This window comes from Boleophthalmus pectinirostris, unplaced genomic scaffold (genome assembly GCF_026225935.1).
Source record: "Boleophthalmus pectinirostris isolate CB_2022bp ecotype Guang Dong unplaced genomic scaffold, ASM2622593v1 HiC_scaffold_18, whole genome shotgun sequence".
NCBI classification, from domain to species: Eukaryota; Metazoa; Chordata; class Actinopteri; order Gobiiformes; family Gobiidae; genus Boleophthalmus; species Boleophthalmus pectinirostris.
In genome coordinates this window covers 5,812,579-5,838,158 of record NW_026571133.1, presented here as the reverse complement: position 1 = coordinate 5,838,158, position 25,580 = coordinate 5,812,579, and the positions used below count along the sequence as shown (strand labels likewise).

The 25,580-nt window shown below is 38.9% G+C and overlaps 1 protein-coding gene across 1 annotated transcript; it reads right to left on the bottom strand.

Moving 5' to 3' along the window:
• Positions 1 to 202: 202 nt before the first annotated feature.
• Positions 203 to 25,580, bottom strand: tspan33a (tetraspanin 33a). The gene is made up of 8 exons (XM_020927402.2): positions 25,117 to 25,580; positions 12,033 to 12,090; positions 11,661 to 11,788; positions 10,171 to 10,245; positions 8,853 to 8,948; positions 5,458 to 5,586; positions 3,788 to 3,949; positions 203 to 2,759 (listed from the first exon to the last, which is right to left on the bottom strand). Exons 1-8 carry the CDS (start codon positions 25,216 to 25,218, stop codon positions 2,658 to 2,660), a joined length of 852 nt encoding a protein of 283 aa, XP_020783061.2. The 5' UTR covers positions 25,219 to 25,580; the 3' UTR covers positions 203 to 2,657.

The following is a 25,580-nucleotide window of genomic DNA, read 5'->3' as shown; positions in this document are numbered from 1 at the left end:
GAGACACAAAAAGCGAGAGAAGAGAGAGAGAAAGAGAGAGCAGTGAGTCAGAGGCAGGGCCCAGGACCACACACAGAGGAACGCCACAAATCTCTCTCCCTCCCTCCACTCTCACTCTCTCCATTTCCCTACACTCGTTTCTATCTAAAGTGTTTTACAATTGGCCCAGCTCACACACACACACACACACAGACAGCACACACATTATAAACCAGTATATTTATTATTGACCAAAACCACGTCACATTTCAAACAGAATCCCTTTCCCCTTATATTATTTTGACATTAATTACACATAAAAAACAAGTAAAAGTTGCATTTACACTCACAATTAAAATAATCTTTTCATATAAAATCCTAAAGGTGCATTGTGTAACTTTTTGGTTGGGGGGTCCGTCACTTGCTCATTACTCTGCCTGGAACAGCTCTACCTTAGATTTATTCAATTACAGGTGTTTTTTTTTTTTAATAGCTCAAAAATACCTTAAAAAACAGGCATTCTGACTGTAAGCGGGGTCGCCTCTCCACAGATCTGACCTGTAACCTGGTCTAGTTTGGTTTTCATGACTATAGAAATGTTTAATATCATACTGTGAAACATTCCAGACTAAGTAATAACATCTCCAAAAGCATTTGACGAGCACTTCGCTAGAAAAGTTACAAAATTAAACGTTAAAAAACATAACTACATCTTGAATTACTACTAGAAAATTTGTCCGTGGTCTTCTTGATGTGAAGTCCAATTTGTTCAATATTTCATTCCACTACATGTAAGTAAAAAGTGTTGTATGTAAGTTTGTAAAAAAGGAAAACGTGCTTGAAGAAATGTTTTTGTAACTGCAGCTTTTCTTCCAGAAGATGGCGCCATTTTTCTCCACATGTGAGGTACAATTTGTTCATTTACAAATCCACAGTTATGAAGTAAGGATTTGCGTGATGTGGCAGTCATAGTGATTTCATGTTTTGGCAGCCATACTGGAGGTCAAGACTGGGATTATTCAGTTTATTTCAATATAATCATGGCGACTTTAAACAGCGCAAACAACATAAAACATTGCAGAAGAGTTTGCAGCCGAGTGTGAAGCAGCTGGGATGAGGATCAGCTCTTCCAAGTCCGAGGTCATGGTTCTCGACCGGAAAAAGGTGGCTTGCCCTGTCCGTGTGGGTGGAGAGTCCCTGCCTCAAGTGGAGAAGTTCAAGTATCTCAGGGTCTTGTTCAGGGGAGGATGGAGCGTGAGATTGACAGGTGGATCGGTGCAGCGACTGCAGTGATGCAGTCGCTGTATCGGACCGTTGTGGTGAAGAGATTTACCGGTCAGCCCTCACCTATGGTCATGAGCGTTGGGTAAATAGCTGAAAGGACGAGATCACGGATATAAGTGGCCGAAATGAGTTTCCTCCGCAGGGTGGCTGAGCGCCACTTAGAGATAGAGTGAGGAGCTCAGTCACACGGGAGGAACTTGGAGTTCGCTCCACCCGCTGCTCCTCCACGTCAAGAAGAGCAGCTGAGGAGGCTCGGGCATCTGTTCCGGATGCCTCCTGGGCGCCTCCCTCAGGAGGTGTTCCGGGCATGTCCCACCGGAAGGAGGCCCCAGGGAAGACCCAGGACACGCTGGAGGGACTATGTCTCTGGGCTGGCCTGAGAACACCTCGGGGTCCCCCTAGAGGAGCTGGAGGACGTGTCTGGGGAGAGGGAAGTCTGGGAGTCCCTGCTTAGACTGCTGCCCCCACGACCCAGCCCTGGATAAGCGGAAGAAAACGGATGGGTGGACATACAACTTTCCGAAATCGCCAGCTCATTAGATCAGCCATCATTAGAAAGGTATAACGCTAAAGTCGGTCCTCCTGGGTTGTGGAAAAGATCGCGATCTAATTCCGATGGAGCGGTTTGTCAGTCTAATCAACGCTCGCTCTGTGCCCTATCTTTAGCATCCAGATATTTACAACAACTTAATTCATTCAACATCGTCCTACACCAACCAAGAACTGAAAAACTACATGGGGTTAGAGGATTATAAATATTTTGTAGCGGGGGTGCGTGAGATCTTTGTTGATCACCAAACATCACATCTGTTCCTGATAACACTCAGGGTAAGTAGAATGGAGGTCAAAATCAGAACCGGAGCTACCTGGGACAGTGGAAATAGAGGGGGGATTCCTTGCCGACGAAAGTGAGGACGGGGGGTGGTGGATAATTTTTGGTATCTATCATTTCATTTACTGTAAATGCCTTTTTCATTTGTGTGGAAGTGGTCTCTCACCAGAAATGAAACACATGCACAGACGATTGTACTCAGTGGGCTCCCATCTCTCTCTTTTTATATCCGCTCTCCACTTCTGTCTGCGATCTTTATCAACCGGGATCCGATAGAAAAATACTTTGGCCTCCTTCTTTATCAGATTGACTCCGACCAGAACATCCAACAGCAACACAGGTCAAAACCATTATTATTCAATACAAATTTTATCACAAAATAAATACTACACGTTCGTCCAGATGTATAGTTTGACCTCCAATATGGCGGCATCAACACCAGGTCACGTGGTTTTGTGACGTAGACGCAAAACCTCAATAGTCACCAAACATACGTGAGTGTAGTGTTTGGCACCTTTAAGCATTACTATAGTCCTGTTTAGATGTAGCTGTGAGGCTTGTCTCATCTCCAGGGGTCAGAGCGGTGCTTCAGGTTGTAGTTTTGGAGCTCGATTTGGTCTTTGATTTGGTTTATGAGAATCTGGGAGAGGAGAATCCCCACCAACTGCAAAACAAAACAAAACAAAACAACACAAACAATTATAAATGACTGAGTATAAGGCTAAAGTTGATACTGAAACAACAGATGGGGAAAGTAATTACAGAAATATACAGATTATCTGATTGTAATTTTGTGAAGTCATTTCAACGGAATGATAAAATAGCTGGAATAAGAAGACTAACTTTTAACTGGATTTATTAGCACGTATTTGTACGTAGTGTTCACATACTCAGATTTCAGACTTTGGAGGAATAAATTGGGAGTTATTTTGTGTTAAATGGCAACGATTAAAAAGTCTGTATCGTTTATTATAACCTTCATAACCTTCCTTACAAAATGTCTGGTGCTTTTATAACAGTGATTACATGGTATTTGATTCCACTTGCCATTACTTTTATTGGACTACTGCATTTTGGTTGAGTAGCGCCCTCTTGTGATGACTGGTAGTGATAAGTGCCGCTGCGGCCAAGAGCACATTGCCAGTTCATGAGAGACGGGCATGAGGTGGGTCACTGATTTTAGCTCTAAATCGCTGCTATTTCGTCGTGATGTATTAACGGGATTAACTGGTATATTAAGCTTTTCCAAATCCCGTAGGAAGAAGGGCAAAAATGTCTTTCCCCTTGATAAAATTCACCAAACATTCTCTTTGTTCCGGCTTTAAATTCTCGATCTCGGGAATCATTGCCAACAGAGAATATATGGCTTTTTGCTGATTGGCTGGTGCCAGAACTCGCACTTCTGGGGTTTTTGTAAACGGTCTAGTGTATTCCGATTCCTGACCTAGTCGCTGGAGAGAAATGAAATTAAGTGGAGGCACTAGGTGAGCACCTGTATATGTAAGTTTTGATCCAGTGCACCACTCCAATATCATTATTTTTATTCTGTACCATTTATGTTGAATATTAAAAGCCATTTTTGTTTGTTTAAAATAAACTGAAAATCTGGATTGATCAATGAGGAAAGATGTTTTCTGTCATATCACTGCAGTGTAACATTAAGCGTGACCTAAACCCTGCTCCATATCAGACCTGTGGAATGGCGAGCCCTAGAGCGATGCCCCCGAGGATGAAGAGGTTACTGTGGATCCAGTTGACCAGTTTGTCGATGCAGCCGTTTGTGTAGATGAACTCTCCGGCCTCCACATAATCGAGATCCTGCATCCCCTGACCACACATGGTGTTGATCACCTCCTTATGTGGGACAAAACACATCAGAGCGTTAGTAAACTTCTAACATATATAAAGCATGATTTAACAGTTTTGACACATTTCAATTTAAGAACACGTATAATTTATTATTTGTATTATTATTTCTTTTGTCCATATATTTTACTAAGCATATTTCAATATTTTAAAAGGTCACCACTTAAACAAAAACATGACATGAACAACCTCACCCAACAAAAAAGCTGAGTATATATATATAAAGATCACTATACAGTACAGAATTACACTACAGCACATACAAGCAAAGGCCGGGCCAGGTTAGTACTTGGATGTGAGACCACTGGGAAAATCAGGTGCCACAGGGGGGGGCGCCAGTCACAAAAACTGTCATTGTGTCCTTAGGTAAGACACTTCACCCACATTGCCTAGTATGAAAGTGGTGTGAGTGATGGTGGTGGTTGGAGGTGGATGGTGCAGATTGGCAGCCGCATTTCAGTCAGTCTAGGGCTACAATAGTAGTTTACCACCACCAGGTATGGAGTGAATGAATAATGCTCTATAATGCAGCTTTGTGACATATGTCTGTGAAAAGTGCTATATAAACAGAAACTTACTAAACTTATACATGAAATAATATAGTAAAAAATTGTAATGGGAATGAGAAAAAATAAATATATTTACATTTACTTTTACATTTACATTTACATACATTTACTTTACTTAAAAAAAAAAAAAAGTCAGACATGGAAGTTAGGTTATTTGCATTGTTACTGGCCTTTAAACATGCTCTTGAGTACCTTTGCTTAACTTGAAATCAGACCAATAACAACAGACACCTTGTTTCTGGGTTTCTAGAGGTACAAACCAATACTGGGAACTTGGCTTAGGCCGCCATCTGCTGTTAGTAGAGGGAATTACTGTTTAAAGATCTACCAACTCTTCAGCTAATTTAAGACTCAGTCACTATCTTCTCTTTTCTACTGTTGTCCCATTGGCTACAGCCCTATATAAAGTTAAAAATGTGATCATATTTCAAAAAGTTTGTCTCTGATTATTGTAGATCACATGCACGGCTGCTCCTGTATTAGGGTGTGTTCACAATGGTACATAGACCACATCAAAACTGGAAATAAACTGGGACTAAATCAGGACAAAAGCAGAAACAAACCAAGTCTACGCCTGGACTAGACGTTGCTCTGATCAACAAGGATGAGTTTGAACGCACCCCTCATGAAATCTGGGAGGTTGCTTCACATTTTTAATTCCCATTTCTTTAATTTGTTTAGAAAGAAAAAAAAAAACTCCATTCACAAAACAACAAAATGTGACAAATGGTGACACATATACAAATACAATAACACATAAAACTATGAATTTCATCACAGGCATCACAATTTTGTATATGTATATCACACAATTTAAGACAAAATTCACACGGTACACAGTATATCCCAAACCTGCAGCTTTAAAAAAAATCTGAGATCAATGTTCTATATATTGTTTTCTTTTTGAAATAATAATAAATGTAATACCTTTTCTTTGGTGACGATGCAGCAGGAGAAGGGCACGGAGCAGCGTTCTCGACTGGGGTTTCCATCTTTACAGTTAAAGTACATGTTCTGGGACCAGTCTGTGTAAGCCACTCCTCCACAGCAGCCAAACTAGAAAAAATAAATAAATAAATAACATGATAAATAAAAAATAATCTGTTATATTAATCTCGATCGCTGTATATTTTTTGCTTTATTGTCAGACAGTCTGGAAGTTGTTGTTGTTAGCTTTACTCTAAACTAGTTCTGTTTCTCATGTTTTTAAAGGGCCCACATTACTTGATTTTCTGATCTATGTTATATTGTTGTTTCCTCATCAGCCTTGGAATTCACTAGAGTCAATTCTGTATAATATAGGACCTTTAAAAAATACACTGTATGTTCATGGCAAAGAGCAACACAATTAAAAATACTTTATAATTCCTAATACTAATCTTGATCGCTGTGTACTGCCTGTATCTAATTGTAAAGCATTTTATTGTCTGATAATTAAGAAGTGCCCGTTAGCATGGAAGGTGTTGTGGCAATAGTGGAGCTGTTAAGGACCAAAATAGTTTGCTTTTATGGTACAAGCATGAAACTTTGCCAGATTAGTAACACCACCAGGACTAAAATTTCTAGATATGAAACCAAGTTTAATTTAACACTGGAGCTGAGAACTGCACATGTCACCAAATGGACTACATGAAAACAAGGCTGGCAAAAAAAAAAAAAAAAATCGCATAATCCCTTTCTTAGTCTAATTTGCTTAGTTATCAATTTTGTAATGTTGAACCACTATTTTTTCTAAACTCCAAACCATTAAGGAGGTCATGTGACTGTTTTCCTTGAGAATGTAAGTGTTGTGTGGGCTTCGTGTGTTTGAAGTCCAAGTTAATGAAATATTTTATCTTTCAAAAGGCATATTTATTGGGTTTTTGATCATAAAAAAAACCCAAAACATTTAACCATCTCCAAAGATCTGTAACTGCCATATTATATCTCATAATGATAATTAAATGCTGCATAGAAGCAAGAACAGTGTTTGAGGTGCAAGTGTCGGCCTTTAGAAAACACAGAAATAAGCACTGTGCTGTGGTAAATGTCACAGGAGATACAGGTTATGTTTATATGAGGACGGTCTGAACAGAAGACACAAAAGTGTTGTAGCATCTTCACTTTTTATTCTGAGTTTAGACAAGTGTTTTCAGGAGGAAATCTGCATGCATACGGTGACTCCAAAGTGTGTGGAATTCAATTGGGTTTGCATGCCAGGCGGCTCGGTAGTGCTGTGATTCACTATCACATCGCGTACAACCAGATCTGGTTATACAATCCAACCACAGTTTTGCCTCTTGGGCAGTGTAGACGGAAACGCTACGACGGAGCGTATTTAACTTTTCAACTCTGAGGGTAATTTCAGGGTTTTTTTTTTTTTTGCATTTTTAAGCCCCAAAAATGCTGTCACTGTCTAATGAAAGGCACTTCCGATAAAATATTTTGGGTTTTTTTACCCGCAAGAATTCTGATAAAAACAGGCCCACAAAGTGAAGTGATATCTTCATTTTAGCATGTGATTCTGGGAAAGCAGAAGTATTTGGTGAACCTCAGCTTCTAAGACAGCAAGCAAAAATGTCTCAGTTTAGGGAAGAATGTTCACATACTCCATTATAGACTCTTGGTAAATGGTCACATTTTTCTATAGCACTTTCCACCTTCAAGGCACTCAAAGCACTTTACAACAAGGAACCACTCACCCATTCACACACACATTCACACACCAGTGTACGCAGACACTGTGGGCGTTGTGGGTTAAGTGTCTTGCCCAAGGACACAACGACAGCATTCATCTGTGGGAGCTGGAATCACACCAGCCAACCTGTGGGTCAGTGGATCTGACCGCTCAACCTGTGATGTTTTATGTCAAGAGCTGGATATGAACCACCAACCTTCAGATCAGTGGGCGAATGCTCTACCAACTGAGCTACTGCCGTCCTCTTCTGTTATCTGCCCAACTGGTTTTATTTGGACTAAAGTCATAAGCACATTATGGCCCCTCCATAACCAGATCCCTTCATACCTCACTGACCTCCTTCAGCCCCACCACCTGACCACACCTTGGGGGACTGAGCCTTTGACATTGCCGGCGAAACCCTCTGGAACTCTCTCCTACTTCACATCAGAAACTCAGACTCACTAAACACCTTAAAAAAAAAACAGCTCAAAGATCACCTTTTCCTCATAGTCTGTAACCTCCAAAAATTACTGTTTCCTCACTACTTGAGTTTGTTTGTCTTGTCCTTTGTATTGTGAAGTGTCTAGTTAGTTAGTTTTGGTCCTTAACAGCTCCACTACAACTCTGAACAACTTCTGTTTTTCACATTTTTAAAGGGCCCATTTTACACTATTTTCTGATGTGTTATAAAGTTTCCATCAAAAACAGACCTGGAGTTGTGTTTTGTTTCATTCGCACATGTTTAACACAGAAATCCTGCATATTTAGGCAGCATCCTCCTCTCAATCTGAAAAAAAAATCTGTTCCACCTTGTGATATCATGTGGTCATACAGGAAAAGCTCCACTGTGTTTTTCAGGGTATCCCCATTTTTAAGACCACTTAAATGGAAATTAAGTCCAACACCAGATCCAATTCTGATAATGACTATTACTCACTGCTTTAAATGACAAAAATACTTTCATTACAAAATCTCATTCAGAATTAATTTATAGTAGTATGCATTGCTTGTAAAATGGCCCAGAAATGACTTACAACATTCTAACAAGACAAACTATAAGTACTGTTTGCAGATACTCCAAATTAGACGTTCATTCACGTTACATGATTTCACTTCCAGCCTGTTGAGTATACAACAGGCTAATGAAATTTAAGACCTTTTTGAAAAAAATAAGACTTGGACAACATAATTTAAGACTTTTAGGCCTTTAATTTAGGAACATGAAATTTAAGACCTTTTTAAGACTTTTAAGACCCCGCTGCTACCCTGTTTTTAAACTCCACACACCTTCACTAGAATCACCTGGACAATTTCAGCTTCAGAATTGCCAATTTCTACTGAACTAAAGATTAAAACAAGCTGTTAAGTTGAAAACTACTACTTCATGACATCACAAGGTGGAACAGAGCATGCTGAGAGTTGGAGATGTAGACAGACATGAAACAAAACACAACTTCAGGTCTGTTTTTGAGGAAGTAAGATCATTATTTAACATGACTTTACGCTCACAAGAGTCCATTTCGCGAAGTACTGGACTTTTAAGACAAATCAGGTACAACTCGTTTAACAACTCAAACTCAAATCAAGATAATTATTTTCAAATACACCTTGTTAGCCTGGTGTAGGGAGTATTATCGACAGAGACAAAGTGAAAGCGGCTCACCTCCTGCTGCCCGAAGTCGATCAGGTTCTGCAGATCGATATCGTCTCTGTAGTGGGTGATTGCTTTATTGATCATCTGGGTCACTTTGTTGCGAGCCTAAAACCATCAGATCAATGCAGACGTCAAGTTTAAACAGCAACAAACGCAATTCAGTACACTTTCCTCGACGTGTTTGTAAACTCTGATTTGAATATGAGTTCAGCGGTGGAACGCAGAAAAGTAAAAGACGTAAAGTACTGCATTTAAGTATAGATTTTAGTACATTTTAGTGGATACTTTTTACTTTTACTTTTCAGTCCTGTTCAGTAATGTAGTGCAGTAGAAAGTACAGATACCTGCTCTAAAAATGTAGTGAAGTAAAAGTATTTTGAGAGTATTATGAGACCTGCAGAAAAAGCTGAGGGTTTATTTTTATCAAGTTCCTAATTTGAGCAACAAAAATATAAAAACAGCAAAAAAAATACAGATTTAATTGTTTCTGCTGATCAAAATTCAGCACAAATCTATATCAAAATCTCTATCAAAATCTCTACAATCAATTTTTGAGGAGACTGTGAGGAAGCTCGGCAGGAAGGTGATCAATGACCCAACCCATGTTCTTCACAGTCAGTTTGAGTTGATGCCGTCAGGCAGAAGGTTCAGGGTCCCAAACTGTAAACTGAACAGATTCAAACATTCTTTTGTGCCACTAGCTGTTAAACTGCTAAACTCAGATAATGCAGTTAAAAAATAATTATAAAAGGCTTAGGGCACATTGTGTGCTAAATGCACAAAACTGCACATTAATCTGCACATAGGTAAGGGAATGTGCAATAATTATAACTAAAACTGCACACTTAGGCTTAGGGAATGTGCAGTAATTAATAGAACAGAAGAATGCAAGGGTTTGCCTGTTAAGGATAATTTAAGGGTCCTGTTGGTGCATCACTCGTGGTCATACTGGTCTCATATTTACTTTGTTTTATGGTGTTTGTTTATGTGCTGCTTTGTGTTGTGTTGTCCTGTTTTTTGATAAAGCATGTCACCCACTGTCCCAAGACAAATTTCTCCCATGGGAGACAATAAAGGATTATCTTATCTTATCTTATCTTACATTCGAAGCTTTATTAGATCTCAAAATCTGCAAGAAATACTTTCACTCTTTACTCTTTCAGTACATTTTTGACATTTTTACTTTACTTTTAGATTTTCTTTTTCATCTGATGCTTTTACATTTATTGGAGTATATTTTTTTGCTCTGGTATCTGTACTTTTACTTCAGTAACAAACTTGAGTACTTCTTCCACCACTGTATATGTGATATAAACTGGACGAAGACCTTATCAGAGAAAACGAAGCCCAAGACGCCGGCTGTGAGCTGGAGCAGGAAAATGATGGTCAGGCAAATGCAAAACTGAAAAAACAAAACAGAGAACCAACGTAAGCTCAGATACAGTAGTAATGCTGTGTCCTTAATTTGTGGTGACGTCAGGTTGGGGGTGATCTACATGTATGCTTAAGGCGGAATGTTCAGTGGTTACCATGGTGACACAGTGCACACATTGGCAAACAAGGCCAAATAAGTTTTCACTTGGTGTAAAAACCAGAGGTGAGGCCAAATCATTGTTTTGCAAGTCTCAAGTAAGTCTCAAGTCTTTGACCTCGAGTCCGAGTTGTAAGAGAATTTAAGTAATTTATCTTCCACATACATCTCAGTTTAACATTAACTCACAAAAGCTATATTTACACCATGATCTTTCCTTGGCAGAACATTATCTAAATTGTGGCATATTGCTGTCGGTGTCTGCAGGCCTTCATAGTCTCACCACACTTGCTTTAAACCTCCTTCTTTGGAAGCAGAGTAAAGGGGCAATTTTGCAATTCATATGAATTTTAAGATAAATTGTACTTAAAAAGTCATAGTATATTTTATATATGAGTATTTACAGAGTATATAAGAGTTGTACAAATTAATTTAGTTATTTTTTCCTTTTTAAATGTCCTGACAAGATCTTAGTGTGAATCATTACTGTCAGAATAGAAGGAATTCAGATTTAAAAGTGCTTCAAGTCTTCTCAAGTCACAGGCCTCAAGTCCGAGTCAAGTCCAAGTTGAGTTCCAAGTCTTAGTCCATTTTATCAAGTCAAGTCTCACGTCCTAAACATAGTGACTCAAGTCTGACTCGAGTCTAAATCACGACTTTCAAGTCCACACCTCACAAAAACTAAAACTCACAAAATAATCCAAAATGGATTTAAACAGCACATTTTTGTATTTGCTCGTACCTTGATCATTACGAGTGTTCGTGGTCCTGTTTAGGGGTTGAATTTTATCCTAAACTTGAAAAACTGTTGGCTGATGCTGCCTAGTGTGTGACTGTAATGCTTTTTGGGAGAGACTTGGTTAACAGCACAAATCAGCTCCTGTTGTATTTCCAGCAAAACTCAGATTAGTCTAACAGCCTCAGACAGAGCAGTGCCTACAGTTAGCATCACACTCCCTGGGCAAAGTTTCAATGAACCACTGAACATAGACAGTAGAATATACTATTCAATGTAAAATATGACATGACTGAAGCAGTTATTGACTGTTTATGGAGGTTACAAGAGATTTATATAAAAATATGTCTCTTTATTTTGTCATTTCCAAGTGAAAAATCAAAAGGTCATTTTCAAAGTTTTTTCTTCTGCTCCCTGGACGACTGAGCGATTACACAGACTTAACTGACTGACCTTTTTAAACAAATATAACAGAGGTGTTTGAAGAGTGTATATTATAGAGGAAGTACACTGGTGCATTTTATATTGGTGTAAGATTAAAGGCACAGACCGTTTGCAGGAGGCAGATGTTCTCTCTGAGGGACCCCACACATCCACAGAACGTGATGAAGAACATGAGGACCCCGACCACCATCAACATCACTGCAGGGTCCACAGCCAGACACGCCAACGCTGCCTCTACACGGCGAACACGGTGTACGAGTAATTAAACTTTTCAATAGTTAAAGACTGTAGTTTTTCTAAAAGTGGGTCCTTCTCATCCTCATGGAGATGTTTTTACTTCATGTATCTTGCATTTCACAAGTTATGCTTTAAAATGCATAATCTCAAATTATAATAATTATTCAAATAAATCTGTGAATCATGTTTTTTACTATTTAAATCTATTTTGATTCTGTGTTGGTGTGTTTTTGTATCTCACCTGCGTGTTTCATCATCCGGGCGTACACTCCGATCGCCACCATCACCAGAGAGATGATCTAAAACAACAGGGAATATTTACTCAAATAATTAGGTTAATTAAATGCAATTATGTAAAATATAGTGTAGAAAGTCCTTCATAACCAAACAGAAATGTATGTAGTCCAATGAGGTTCATTTGGTCTTCCAATATTTTATGTTATTAGGTTCTTTTTTCAGACCAAAAGTTTGTTTTCATACCTGACAGTTTCGACTGCTCCCTGTGGTCTTCCTCAAAGTGGTCACGTGATGTTTCTGTGTTGTGTTCGGTCAGCTGATTTATACAGGTTTTGTCTTAGGTTCTGCCTAAGATAAATCAGCTGACCGGACACGTCAGCGCAACATCATGTGACCAGTTTGAGGAAGACCACAGTGAACAATCGAAACTGTCAGGTATGAAAACAAACTCTTGGTCTGAAAAAAGAACCCAATAACAGAAATGTATATAAAGTATATAATTAATAAAATATATAAGAAAATGTATAGCACAGTGCCTGGAGATATAAAGATGTATGTAAAACTGGTTCTTAAACTTTTTACCATCAAGTATCACCTTAAAGATATAAAAGTCTTTCACGAACCATCGGGACAAAATTGTAATTAAAGGTTCTGTATTGCATAAAATTCACTCTTGTGAGCTTTAAGTCTTGTTATAATGTTGTTACCTCATCAAAAACAAACCTGGAGTGGTGTTTTGTTTCATTCACACGTTTGAGCAATATTGTTTATTACTCTGTTTACATCTACAAAGCTCAAAATGCTCTGTTCCAGCTTACAACAACAGCTACTTTTTATCTTTTTCTTCAATAGAAATTGGCAATTCCAGAGCAGAAATGATCCAAATGATTCTAGTGAAGATGTATGGAGCAGCACTTCCTCAGTGTGTTATTTAAGAGAAGAATTCAGCTCAAGTATGCGGGATTTGTGTGTTAAACAGGCGTGAATGAAACAAAAACAATTCCAGGTATTTTAGTGATGACGAAACAACATTATAACACCGATCAGAAAATATAAATAGCGTAGTATGAGCTTTTTAAATCCAAACCCATAAATCAAGTTTTAAAAAAGCATTGTCAGAGGATCAGGTCATGATTTAATGTTTTTTTGTTTTTTTTTCCACCACCCAGCCCTCCTCATACATCACATACCACCACTTTGAGCTCCTGTCAGTTTTCACATGTAAGACAGATGTATTTAAATATACAGGTTTGGTCACACAGACTCCTCGATGACTCACGCCGAAGTACTGAGCTTTGTATCACTGCAAGTACAGAGCTTTACACAGCCTCGGGGGAATACTGCACTTCCCACACCCATTCAAACAGATCACGTATCACTCACAGAGAAAGCACCTTTTTCCCCCGCAAAAGTCCCACAAGTCCCACAAGGCAATTCAAGTCAGTACAGAATACAACTGACGTGTAAAATGAAAGAGAAAAAGTAGGACTGAAAGACTCACAGTGATCAGAATGAATGGTTCTAAATCACAAAGGCTCCAGTCATTTTGAAGGAAGACATGTTACGCTTTTGTCTGACATATATTTAATAACAGACTGTGGATCATTATTTAATACAGTGATCTCTGCCAACAGCTGTGTCTGTGTGACCTCTAACATTTCTAAGATGCATGAGATTCTTGTAGCGTAATAGAGTAAAACAAAATATGTGTCCAAACTATGGCCCTCACACCGTTTTTATTGGTGCCTAGGAATCCTGCTGATCATAGGCGGTATTTTTTACTTCAAATTATCTCTATCAGTGCCACCTCAATAATATTATTAATATACGGTATTTTTCAGACTATTTTTCATGGTTTGGGTGTTTCCTGCGACTTATACTCCGGTGCGACTTATGTATTAAAATGTTCACACTGAAGCCATGAGAGGCTCTAGTCTTGAGTGTCAGTATCTGCTGCTCCTGTTCCTCCTGTACCACTGTCACTTCACTCTACTGCGCATGTCTCCTGCAGAAAGAGCCTCTGTCCTGCTGCAAGTAGTGAAATATGCAGTCGAAAACAGTAATCGAGCAGCAGAAAGAAAGTTTGAGCGAGAAACTTGTGAGGCACTAGCGGAAAGAGGGGATAGAAAACACAGTTGTACCTATACCACTGTCACTTGGCTCTACTGTGCATGTCTCCTGCAAAAAGAGCCTCTATTCTGTCTGTATCATCTCAGTTGATCGCACCATTACTTCTGTACCACTGAAAATGTAAAACTTAAACTTATAAAGAGAACTGAGAAGACTGAACACAAATGCCCCCCAAAAGAAAATCATATTTTGCAGATTACAAGCTCCAAGTAGCGAAATGTGAAGCTGAAAATGATAATCGCACAGCAGAAAGAAAGTTTGGAGTGAGCGAGAAACTTGATGAGTCATAAAACTTTCCTGGAAGTCATTGGATGGATAAAGTCCGGAATAATTCTAACTGGAACTGATGCTGTCTGTTGTTCTCTGTTCTATTGTTATTGCTTTAACTTGTCTTTAAAGATGAAATGTCAGTTCCTGGTCTCTGATTTTGTAAAATAAATTTCCCCCCAAAAAGTGCAACTTATATATGTTTTTTTTTTTTTCTTCATTACACATTTTTTGGCTGGTGTGACTTGTACCCCAGAGCGACTTATAGTCCAAAAAAATACGGTAGACCTAAAATTGTGTTCTAAGACTTTTTAAAGGTGTTGTATCTCTTTCAAACTTCATCAATCTGAAATGTCCTGCATGACCTATAGACCAACTGTCTCTCTGGCCCTTCACTAGGAATATGTTTCTTTATGTGGCTCTTGGTGAAAATAGTTTGGATGCCCCCGGTGTAGAATTTCATATGTCAGTCTCTGTAAATGTTAAAGGTGCTTTTGAGGATCCTCATGGAGATATTGTTGTTTTGTTTTGTCAGAAATGCTGCACAATAGGCATTAAAGTTATCTCTATAAGCAAAACAGGTCACACCAGTCTCATCTGTAGAAAAACAACCTCACATACAGTATGTTTTTCATGGTATTTTTCAGTCATAAATTTAATAATAAATTAAATAAATGCTAAATAGTTTAGTTTAATGCCATACTGTGGAACATCTCAGGCAAACCCATATCAAAATTCTCTATAGACACAAACGAAAATACCCAACTCCAAGAAAGTTATGCAATTTTAATTTAAAATGTTAACCAGCAACCACAATACAATACTTGTCAGATAATTTGATATTTCTTATATTTTCCAACCAAAATATGTCAGCTCTATGACACATGATATTTACTGAAGTTTGGAGTTTCCTGACTGAGAGAATGCACCCTGAAGGCATCACAATTGAACACAGTGCATTCCTGCGAGTGGAGTTTCATGTTTAGACACAGCCGGGCGTCCTGCTCACTGTGCTCCTCTGTGCGGCTGTCAAAAGCCAAAAATCATGAAAAACAGACACTAATCAATACTAAAACTAATATATAAACTAGATACTCATTTGAGCAGGTATCGATATTAAAAAAGTCACATTCAGAGGACAGAAATGAGCCTTTCCTGAAGCTTTAGAATGATCTTGAGCTGTATCAGACCAAGTATAAGACGAGTAAACGCCCATGGACCACTGAGAGATAACACAGATATAAGAAAACATGGGAATAGAAAAGAAACTAGCCTATTTTTCTGACTTTTTTTTATGGTTTGGGTGTTTCCTGCGACTCCGGTGCAACTTATATGTTAAAATTTTCACACTGACAGCCGTGAGAGGCTCTAGTCTTGTGTGTCAGTATCTGCTGCTCCTGTTATTCCTGTATCACTGTCACTTCACTTTACTGCACATGTCTCCTGCAGAAGAAAGAGCCACTGTCCTGGTTGTATCATGCCAGTCGATCTCACCATTACTTCTGTAATGCTGACAAATAAAAATTTAAATAAAGATAAAGAGAACTGAAACCATCCTGTCAGCATTCAGAAAGGCCGGAATAATTTTATCTGGAACTGATGCTGAGTCTGACGACAGCTACACAGAAGAGGAAGCAGCGCTCTGTTTACCTCCGGAGGTCGCTGAATTGCTCAGAAGTGACAGAGGATGAAGAATTGAATGGATTTAGTGATTTGGAGTGAGATGGAGAGTTTGGTAAACTTGTTCTGTTCTGTTGTTTATGTTATATTTATCTGAAGAACTGTTCATATGTGACGTTAACAGTCTCTTGTTCTCTCTTATATTGTTTTTAATAGAACTTGCCTTTCAAGATGTCGGTTCCTGGTCTCTGATTTTATAATATAAATTTCCCCCAAAAAGTGCGACTTATAGTCCGAAAAATACGGTACTACAATTTAATGTTGAAAATCACATGCTATTGTTTAAATAAAGAGTGTTTTTTATTATAACTGTATTGGAATCAGTATTGAGTATTGAGTCTATTTCTTAGTATTGAAATAGGCTCTATTCATGCTTACAAGAAGACAATTGGAAACATGCAGTAGCATGTATGACAACTTCTGGTGTAGTTACCGACACTGGACGTGATAAAACCATGGATTCAGCAGCAGCATTTTTCACAACCTGCCAAAGCTTTACATCCATGGGGTCGGGACTCTAATTGTGTCTTCAGACAAATGTGTTCCTTGTGCGTAAATTGTCTGGAATTTTCTGTGCTGATGACATACATAGATCTGTTTTAGAAATCACGGCTACTGCCTTTATCTTTGTACTTCTCTTTTCCACTTAACTGATGTAAAACTTTGGTAAATATTCACCGAAGGTACCAAGTAATGATGAGAATAAACCTGAAAAACACTAGAACTGAAAACCATAAATGAGCTTAGAGTCCCAGAGCAGCTGACTCACAAATCCTGGGCTGAACTTTGAGTCGGTAGCAGTTAATCTGAGTAATACTTGCAGCAAGACTTGAACAGGAGTCTGGAAAAAATATCAAATTTTTGTGTTTACTGACAAGCAAGTTATTGATGTCAAAAACTGAAATGATTAAAGGGCCCGTACTATGCTATTTTCTGATCCATGTTATAATGTTTTCTCAGCACAAACAGACCTAGAGTTGTGTTTTGTTTCATTCACACATGTTTAACGCACAAACCCTGCACATTTAGACTGAATTCTTCTCTCAAACTTCTGATGTCATGTGGTAATAACTAGAGCCCGACCGATATATCGGCTGGCCGATATTATCGGCCAATATGGGCACCTGGAGACATATCGGCCGATATGCTTGCTGTTATGGGCCGATATTTCACGTGGGCATGTTATATCTCATTGTAAAGCTTAGACTCTCTACATTATGTTCATTTAATCCAATTTACAGACAGATAAATGTCCTAATATGTGGCTCCGCATCAGTATTTATCTACGGTGTAATTTGTCTGTGTCTGTGTCCGTACTGTCCCTGAACACACCACCAGAGTGACGTCACTTCACTCGCGTGTGTTTGTTTACACCCGCAGCCGTGCGCAACACTGAGATTATATTCTTTTTCGGACAATCGGTTTGAGTCTGGATTAAAAGGACATTTATTAGTGCAGACTTGTGATGTGAGGAGGAGCCTGTGTGAGCGGTGAGTGTTGGAAATACATCGACTTTGAAGCTAGTTTAGGTTTTGTTAGCAATTAGCTGCTGTAGCTCCCACACATAAACAGGCTGTTTTCTATTGGTCTATTGTAAAGTGACTATATTGGCCGTATATTTGTTACTGGACCAGCATTGATATGTAAATGAGCTGTGAATAGACGTGTGAATGATCCACATTTATGCATATAATTAATTACCGCGGTGCGCACGTTTTTACGGCTAAAGGCTAATAGCGATAGTTTACTAGCTAGGAGTTATGGGTCGGTCGCGATCGAAGCGGCTCTTAGATCTGGCTCTTTGAAGCGAACAACAGGAGCATGTTTCTTATTGGGAGCCGTGTTTTCTGTTTTTCTCCCTTTTTCTCTTCATGCCGCATGTAGACCCGTAGTTTGACAGCAGCAGCGGTTGAAAACGAAACTTTCAGAAATCTGCGTGTGCATAGGATAAAAAAAGTGCATATTTGGCTGCAGTTCAGCATAAAATGAATAAACCAGGACTAATCTTGGGCTCGAGTGCAGGAGAAAGATAGAAACCGAGTCCCGACACTCAGTCCTGGTTCACTTCTGGTTTAGTCCTGCTTGCAACAAAACAATCTCAAGAGTCGCTTGGGAGCCGAAAGAGCCACCTGCTTTAGTGAGCCGAGCCGGTTCTCAAAAAAAAAAAAAAAAAACTGGAATACCCATCACTAGCAGTGACAGTAACAGTAGCTAGAATGTGATGCAAAAATGCCATTAGGCCAATCTACTGTATGTAAATATGATGTAAAGAGTCAAAATAACAATAAATATTGCCTAAATAAACCCAATTTAGAATCCACTAGAGCCAAACCTAAGTTTTTAAATCAATTCAAGATTTACAGTGAATTTTTACATCACTAAATATATCGGTGATTATATCGGCTATCGGCAGCGCCAACTCCCATTATATCGGTTTCATATCGGCCACAACAAAATCCATATCGGTCGGGCTCTAGTAATAACCAACATATCATGATATCGTATCGTCAGAACTCTCACAATAATACTGTGGTCCATCACAATATATCGAATTGCAAGGTTTTTCACTTAAAAGTATTAAAAACGAACAAATTGCACAGGCCACGATCATTTACTTACGTTACTACATAATAAAATAACAGTTTTTAAGCACTTAAAATCTTATTTCTTTGGAATATGGCAGTAATAATCCACACTGAAGACTGAAGTAGTGTATGTACAATTCGGTTAATCCCTCCGAAATATCGTGATATATCGTACCGTAAGATTTGGATATTGTTACATCCCTAGTAATACGTCAAGTGTTTTTAAAGTCCACACACCTTCACTAGAATCATTTGGGTAATATCAGGCTTTAATTGCCGATCTCTACTGAACAAAAAGGTAAAAAGAAGCTGTAAACTTGAAAATGAACGCTTCATGACATTAAAAGTTGGAAGGAATCCAGGCTCGAACATCTCCCTGGGTTGAAAGTCCCAGCTCGAACGTCCCATTCTCTCGGCTTGAACGTCCCCCTCCTCCATCCGGGCGTCCCCTTCTCTTTTCCCGCCGCCCTTTATGCACTGTGATGTATTGAGTTAGAAAATCAGTTTCTAAATCATAATAAAATGAAATGTGAATGTAGCGAGACCAAACGTCGGGCCTTGTTTATGTCATTTTACCAATCTTCCAGAAGCGGCACACAATTTTTCAGTCTCTAATATCAATATAATCCTCATTTGCTCGTAGATGTTTACTGTGAAATCGAATTTTGAATAAATATTTCTTGTTTCCCATGTCCTATAGCATCTGTAACTGTTGATTTAAGGGGAAAAAAAGCTACAGAATTTGTTCAAAAATCATTAAGAATCACTGTTAGGAAGGTCTTAACTATGTATTTAATTAGTGAGGTGGTAAGATAAAACCCTGCACAGTTGAGAGCACATCATTTTTTCGTGTTTTTTTGTTTTTTGTATATCTGAACAAATGTGTTGAGATATATTGTAACTTGTGTGCGTACAATATAAATAATGAAAAAGAAAAAAAAAAAAAGGTTTGTTTTTTATATGTATATAGATAAAGGGTAAAATTCAGGGGGACTTTCCAGCCAGTGGGACTTTCCAGATGGCTCTCATTGGAACAGAGCATTTTGAGCTTTGGAGATGTCGACAGATTAATAACAACTCCAGATATGTTTTAGATGAGGTAACAACATTATAACATGGCTTAACGCTCACAAGAGTCTTTTTTAGACCTGGTTTAGTCCTCGGTTCAGTTCTGGTTCAGTCCTGGTTCAGTCCAGATTCAGCTCTGGTTCAGTTTTGGTTTAGTCCTGGTTTAGTTCTGGTTTAATCCTGGTTTAGACCTGGATTAGACCTGGTTTAGACCTGGTTCAGCTCTGGTTCAGTTTTGGTTTAGTCCTGGTTCAGTCCTCCTGGTTCAGTCCTCCTGGTTCAGTCTCCTGGTTCAGTCCTCCTGGTTCAGTCCTCCTGGTTCAGTCCTCCTGGTTCAGTTCACGGTTCAGTCCTGGTTTAGTCCTGGTTTAGTCCTGGTTCAGTCCTGGTTTAGTCCTCGGTTCAGTCCTGGTTTAGTCCTCGGTTCAGTCCTGGTTTAGACCTGGTTTAGACCTGGTTCAGTTTTGGTTTAGTCCTGGTTCAGTCCTCCTGGTTCAGTCCTCCTGGTTCAGTTCACGGTTTAGTCACGGTTTAGTCCTGGTTTAGTCCTGGTTCAGTCCTGGTTCAGTCCTGGTTCAGTCCTGGTTCAGTCCTGGTTCAGTCCTCGGTTCAGTTCTGGTTTAGACCTGGTTTAGACCTGGTTCAGTTCTGGTTTAGACCTGGTTTAGACCTGGTTCAGTTCTGGTTTAGACCTGGTTTAGTCCTGGTTCAGTTCTGGTTTAGACCTGGTTTAGTCCTGGTTCAGTTCTGGTTTAGACCTGGTTTAATCCTGGTTCAGTTCTGGCTTAGTCCAGGTTTAGTCCTCGATTCAGTCCTGGTTTAGACCTGGTTTAGTCCTGGTTCAGTCCTCCTGGTTCAGTCCTGGTTTAGTCCTGATTTAGTCCTGGTTCAGTCCATATACAGCGAAAAAGTTCAGCATCTTCACAGTTATTTTGTTGAGAGTAACTTAAAGTGCTGCAATAGTCGTGTATGTTTTACATTTTAAACACAGTGATATTGTAATATAAAGAATTACTTTGAAATGACAGTAACACGTCATAAATAACACTTTACAGTTTTAAAGTAACTTGCCCAACAGTGATTAGGAATTACATTAGAATCTCATCTTGTCTCCTTCTCGTGGACTCAATCTCGTCTTGTGTAAATCGTGTTTCGCCCCATTCCTAATACTGTTTATAAGTATGACTCAGAGAAGCTTCTTCGCTGTAAACACGTATATTCCTGAAGATGGGAACGACAAGACTCAGCCTTATCTTATCTGACTCCGAAAGTAAAATATGCAGCCTCACATGATCATTAAAATATTTCGTTCTGAATTGCTGACTGTAAATTTGTCATCTTTTTTCAAACTGAAAGATTGGAGGAAGGGGTTCCAAAAATATTTGAGTGTTTACCAAAATTGTCCAGCCCTAGATGAGAATGAAATGACTCAACCTGATGATCTGTTACTACCGCGAATTACCACCTCAAAACACTTTTAAAATATGTGTCCTGTTTAAACTTGGTCATTTAGCGCAAGGATTTTCCCATAGATCCTTCAAAAAATTGTAAACAAAAACTTTCGAAATATCAGAAGAGAGGCAAAAGTGAAGTGGAACATAATGTGAAAACTGGGATTGACTTCAGAATATCAAAAAATACGAAAAATCAAGTGAAATTCTGTAAATGAAAACCACTCAGACACGTATCAGAGCCTAGTTTAAAAACATTTACAAATGTGTTTTACGTTATTTGTTAACTTAAGAAGAGATTATGCAACATTTTTGACAAAGGAAAGATCCAGATTTTGAATTTACTGGGCAAATCCTCACAGAAAAGTTGAGCCCACTACAGTTTTCATTTAATCTACCAATATATTAAACATTTCATCATAAATTATACTTTTTGTGAAGCTAAAATACAACTTTGGGGTTAGAAATTTTGTATTTTTCCATCCTTCTTAACAGAGAAGCAAATGAACTAAAATGCGTAGCTTGGAAATTCAAAATGGTTGTTTTTTTTTTTGTTATAATGTTGTAAAACGATGAGCATTTAGATCAGCTCATCAGTTAATCATTGAAAATATGTTATGCTTGCTTCACTTTGGCTCCAGTCGCCTCCGTTTCAGAATTTTTTACATTTTGGTGACAGGATTTTAAAGCGTCTATAAGCTATAATCAATAATTTGTTTAGGTTGTTAACGGTTTCATCCCTATAGGCGAGTTTCATTGTTGATAAAAGCACGCGTTGCATGCTGAGAATTATTTTGGTCGGCGGCAAGAAACACTAATTCAACATGACGGACGGCGCGAGAAAGCACGTAAAGGGTATTGATCCCGGTTATTTATCCAGTCTAACAGCAGAGGACCCAAGACCTTTGACCAGAAATTGGTCATAAGCATCAATGGAGCCAAATCACCCTTTTCAACCCCGAAAAAAGGTGGACCAAACCAAATTTCTGGTCAGAATCGCCAACTACCTGGACAAATATTCACTTTGGTGATATCCACAATGACTTGGTGGAAACTCCTGGGCCATTCACAGCAGAAAAGATGAAAACCTCCAAGAGTCTCGATGTGTTGTTGAACTTGTTGGAGTCCACGGTTTGTTAGGATCTTCTACATTTGCTCTGCAAATGTTTGAAAGCCGTTTAATTCACCGTTAGCGGTTCTTTTCACTCAGAATACGAAAAAGACATTTTCCTTCTTCCGTGCTTCTATTTGTGCATCCGATAATGCAGCAGGAATTTACCATTATCGGGGATAAATACGCGAGGTTACGCACTGTGTTTGACGCTACTGTGTTTCTTGCCTCCGACCAAAGTATTTCCCAGCATGCAACGCGGGCTTTTAATAACAATGACGTCAGCTGAAACTCGCCTATTACCGGCAAACTATTGCTTTTGTCATCGGGTAAGACACTTCACACTAAAATTTTTTCTCTGGGGGCCACGTTATCGCTCCTGACTGTGATGAGGGCCGGGGTCATGTCGGCCGTATAACAAATTTTTAGAAAATTTGTACGACCCTGACGACGCAGATTATATTCTTTGAAAACCGCCGCACATTCTTTACATATCAGACAAACTGCACGGTTCTTACACTGAACAAAAAAATAATCCGTCGTTCACTGTTCTTTGAAAACTCTGCACTCTCTGTCAACTTTTCATTTTGCTGTCCTTAGCTGCACTACAGAACTCTGCACGTACGTCGACTGTTACTGTTTAATCTCGAGCTTGTCAGATCATGAAAATTTGGAGGCAAATTCTGTGGCAAATGTAAACACGTCATATAATTATTTAAATATAGATATAAATACTTCATAGAAATATCATTTTTAATTGAAAAAAATCAACAAAATATAAGATATAGACGTGTTATTATTCCAAAAAGTAATAAAAAAAAAAATAGGCCATGACAACTTTTGAGGATTGTCTCACAGGGCCAGTTCAAGTGGTGCTGGGGGGCCTGTTAAAGAGGTGTGGTGGACCGGAGTCGTCCCGCGGGCCTTAGTTTGATGACCCCTGCACTACATAATGCACTACAACTTTTCCGAAGAAGGGTCCATCACCTGCTTGTCTCCATGGAGATGGTGTTTCTTTACCTGGAATATTCCACAGTAGGGATGTAACAATAAACTAAACATCGTGATATCGTATCGTTAGAGTTCTCACAATAATATCGTGGATCATCACAATATATCGAATTCCAAGTCTCTTTGCTTAAATTAAGAGTTATGGTGCAGCAATAGCTAAAAAAAACAGAGAGAACTACATAGACCATGATCCTTTGCTCCATTTCAGTGCAGACTACAAGAAGAAATAACAGTTCTAAGCACTTTTAAGTCTTAGTTCATTGGGTTAAGTCTTGTCAAGGCAGAGGAAAGAGGAAAAAGTCGTATATTAGCCTCCACAAAATAAATATCGTGAGATGTATGTCGTGAAAATATCATACTGAGAGATTTGGATATTGTTACATCCCTAATCGTGAGCTTTCCCACGATATCGCAATAAATATCGTACCGTGAGTTTCGTCCCGTGATTATATCGTATCGTGAGACTAGGACATCGTTACACCGTATGACAGTAAACTCTAAATTGAGGCAAGCAGGTGATACAAAGCCAAGTTACGGATTATTTTACAGTTTCTAGCAATAAAAAACTGTAATTTAACAGTCTTCTTACACAAAAGTAGATTTTGTGAGATTTAAGTCATGTTATAATGTTGTTTTTTCATCAAAAACAGACCTGGAGTTGTGTTTTGTTTCATTCACACATGTTTGAGTAACACTTTATTATTAGTCTCTCACAGTGTTGGGGAGTAACAGATTACATGTACCAGAGTTACGTAATCAGAGTACAAATTATGAGTAATTGTATTTGGTTACAGTTACTGTTTCAACAAGTGGTAATTGGATTACAGTTACTTTGTTGAAATAAATGGATTACAGGATGGTATTTTCCTGTTTTCACATTTTGGGCTAAACCAGGACTAAAACCAGGACTAAACTAGATCTAAACCAGGACTAAAACCAGGTCCAAGCTAGATCTAAACCAGGTCTAAACCAGGACTAAACCAGGTCTAAACCAGGACTAAACCAGGTCTAAACTAGGACTAAACCAGGACTAAAACTAAATCTAAACCAGGACTAAATCAGGACTAAAACCAGGTCTAAACTAGATCTAAACCAGGTCTAAAACCAAGTCTAAACCAAGTCTAAACCAGGACTAAACCAGGACAAAAACCAGGTCTAAACTAGATCTAAACCAGGACTAAAGCCAGGTCTAAACCAGGTCTAAAACCGTGTCTCCTCTTCTATCAATAATATTTTTAATTTGGTTAAGTAAAGTCTGGGCTTTTTATTTTCTTTTATCAGACAAAACTTCTCATGTTACAATATCCTCGTCTTTGCTTCTCTACAGCAAATCAAGTAATCCAAAGTATTCAGATTACATTACTCACTTTAAGTAATTTAATGGACTCCGTTACAAACTACATTTATGTAATCTGTAGGAGAAAACATTTTAAAAGTAACCTTCTCAACACTGGTCTCTCATCTCCAAAGCTCAAAATCTTCAAAACAATAACATCTGGCAGAGACTCCACCCGAAAAGTTACACACTGCACCTTTAATTCGCTTCTGTGTTTACTACAAATGTATGTATGACTATTTTTAATATTCCCATCACACAGGATCACACGGGTAGAGCTGGTGTCTTGATAAAAGCTGGGTTCACTTTTCACTCCAAAGTTAAACTCTAACTCAGGTCAAATAAACAAAAGTTAACAGATAACTTGGCACACACGAGGTTCATGGGAAACAACGTGACAGATTTGTAAGTTGTAGCGCTGTAGATGATATGAAAAGGTTTGCACTTACCCAAAACAAAAAGTTAAAAATGAAGAGCAGATATTTGACCACGGGGCTGACGAAGGTGAAGTCCTCGTCGCGTCCAGGTGGAGCTCTGCGTCTTCCCCCCATTCTGGCGCCGAGAAAGCGTCACGACGTCGCCTCGTAAACTTTCCCCCCACGCGGTTATAAGTTTGGTTTGAGGTTTGTCCCGAGTCCCGACCTCATTCTGGACACGTACGAGGCGGTGTGTTGCTCCGGGAGTCCTCCGTGTGTGCGCCTGGAGCAGCCCGGGATGAGCGCGCGGTGTGTGGGGGCAGGCGCAGGGCGTGTGCGCGCGGGGAGAGGTGTTCCGCTGGACGCCGCGTCACGTGATACGAGACTATTTACTACACGAGAGTACACACACAACACAGAAAACACACACAACTCACACAATACAAAAAACAAACAAAACAAAAACACAAAACACAGAAAACACTGAGGGCAATAGA

What these genes read in the sequence shown, in the direction of transcription:
- tspan33a (XM_020927402.2), bottom strand. Translation starts at nt 25,218, where the DNA reads ATGGGGGGAAGACGCAGAGCTCCACCTGGACGCGACGAGGACTTCACC. An exon ending in TCGACTTCGGGCAGCAGGAG is followed by an intron (nt 5,587 to 8,852) that starts GTGAGCCGCTTT and finishes TATTTTTTCTAG; the next exon opens with TTTGGCTGCTGTGGAGGAGT. An exon ending in TAGGGCTCGCCATTCCACAG is followed by an intron (nt 2,760 to 3,787) that starts GTCTGATATGGA and finishes TTTGTTTTGCAG; the next exon opens with TTGGTGGGGATTCTCCTCTC.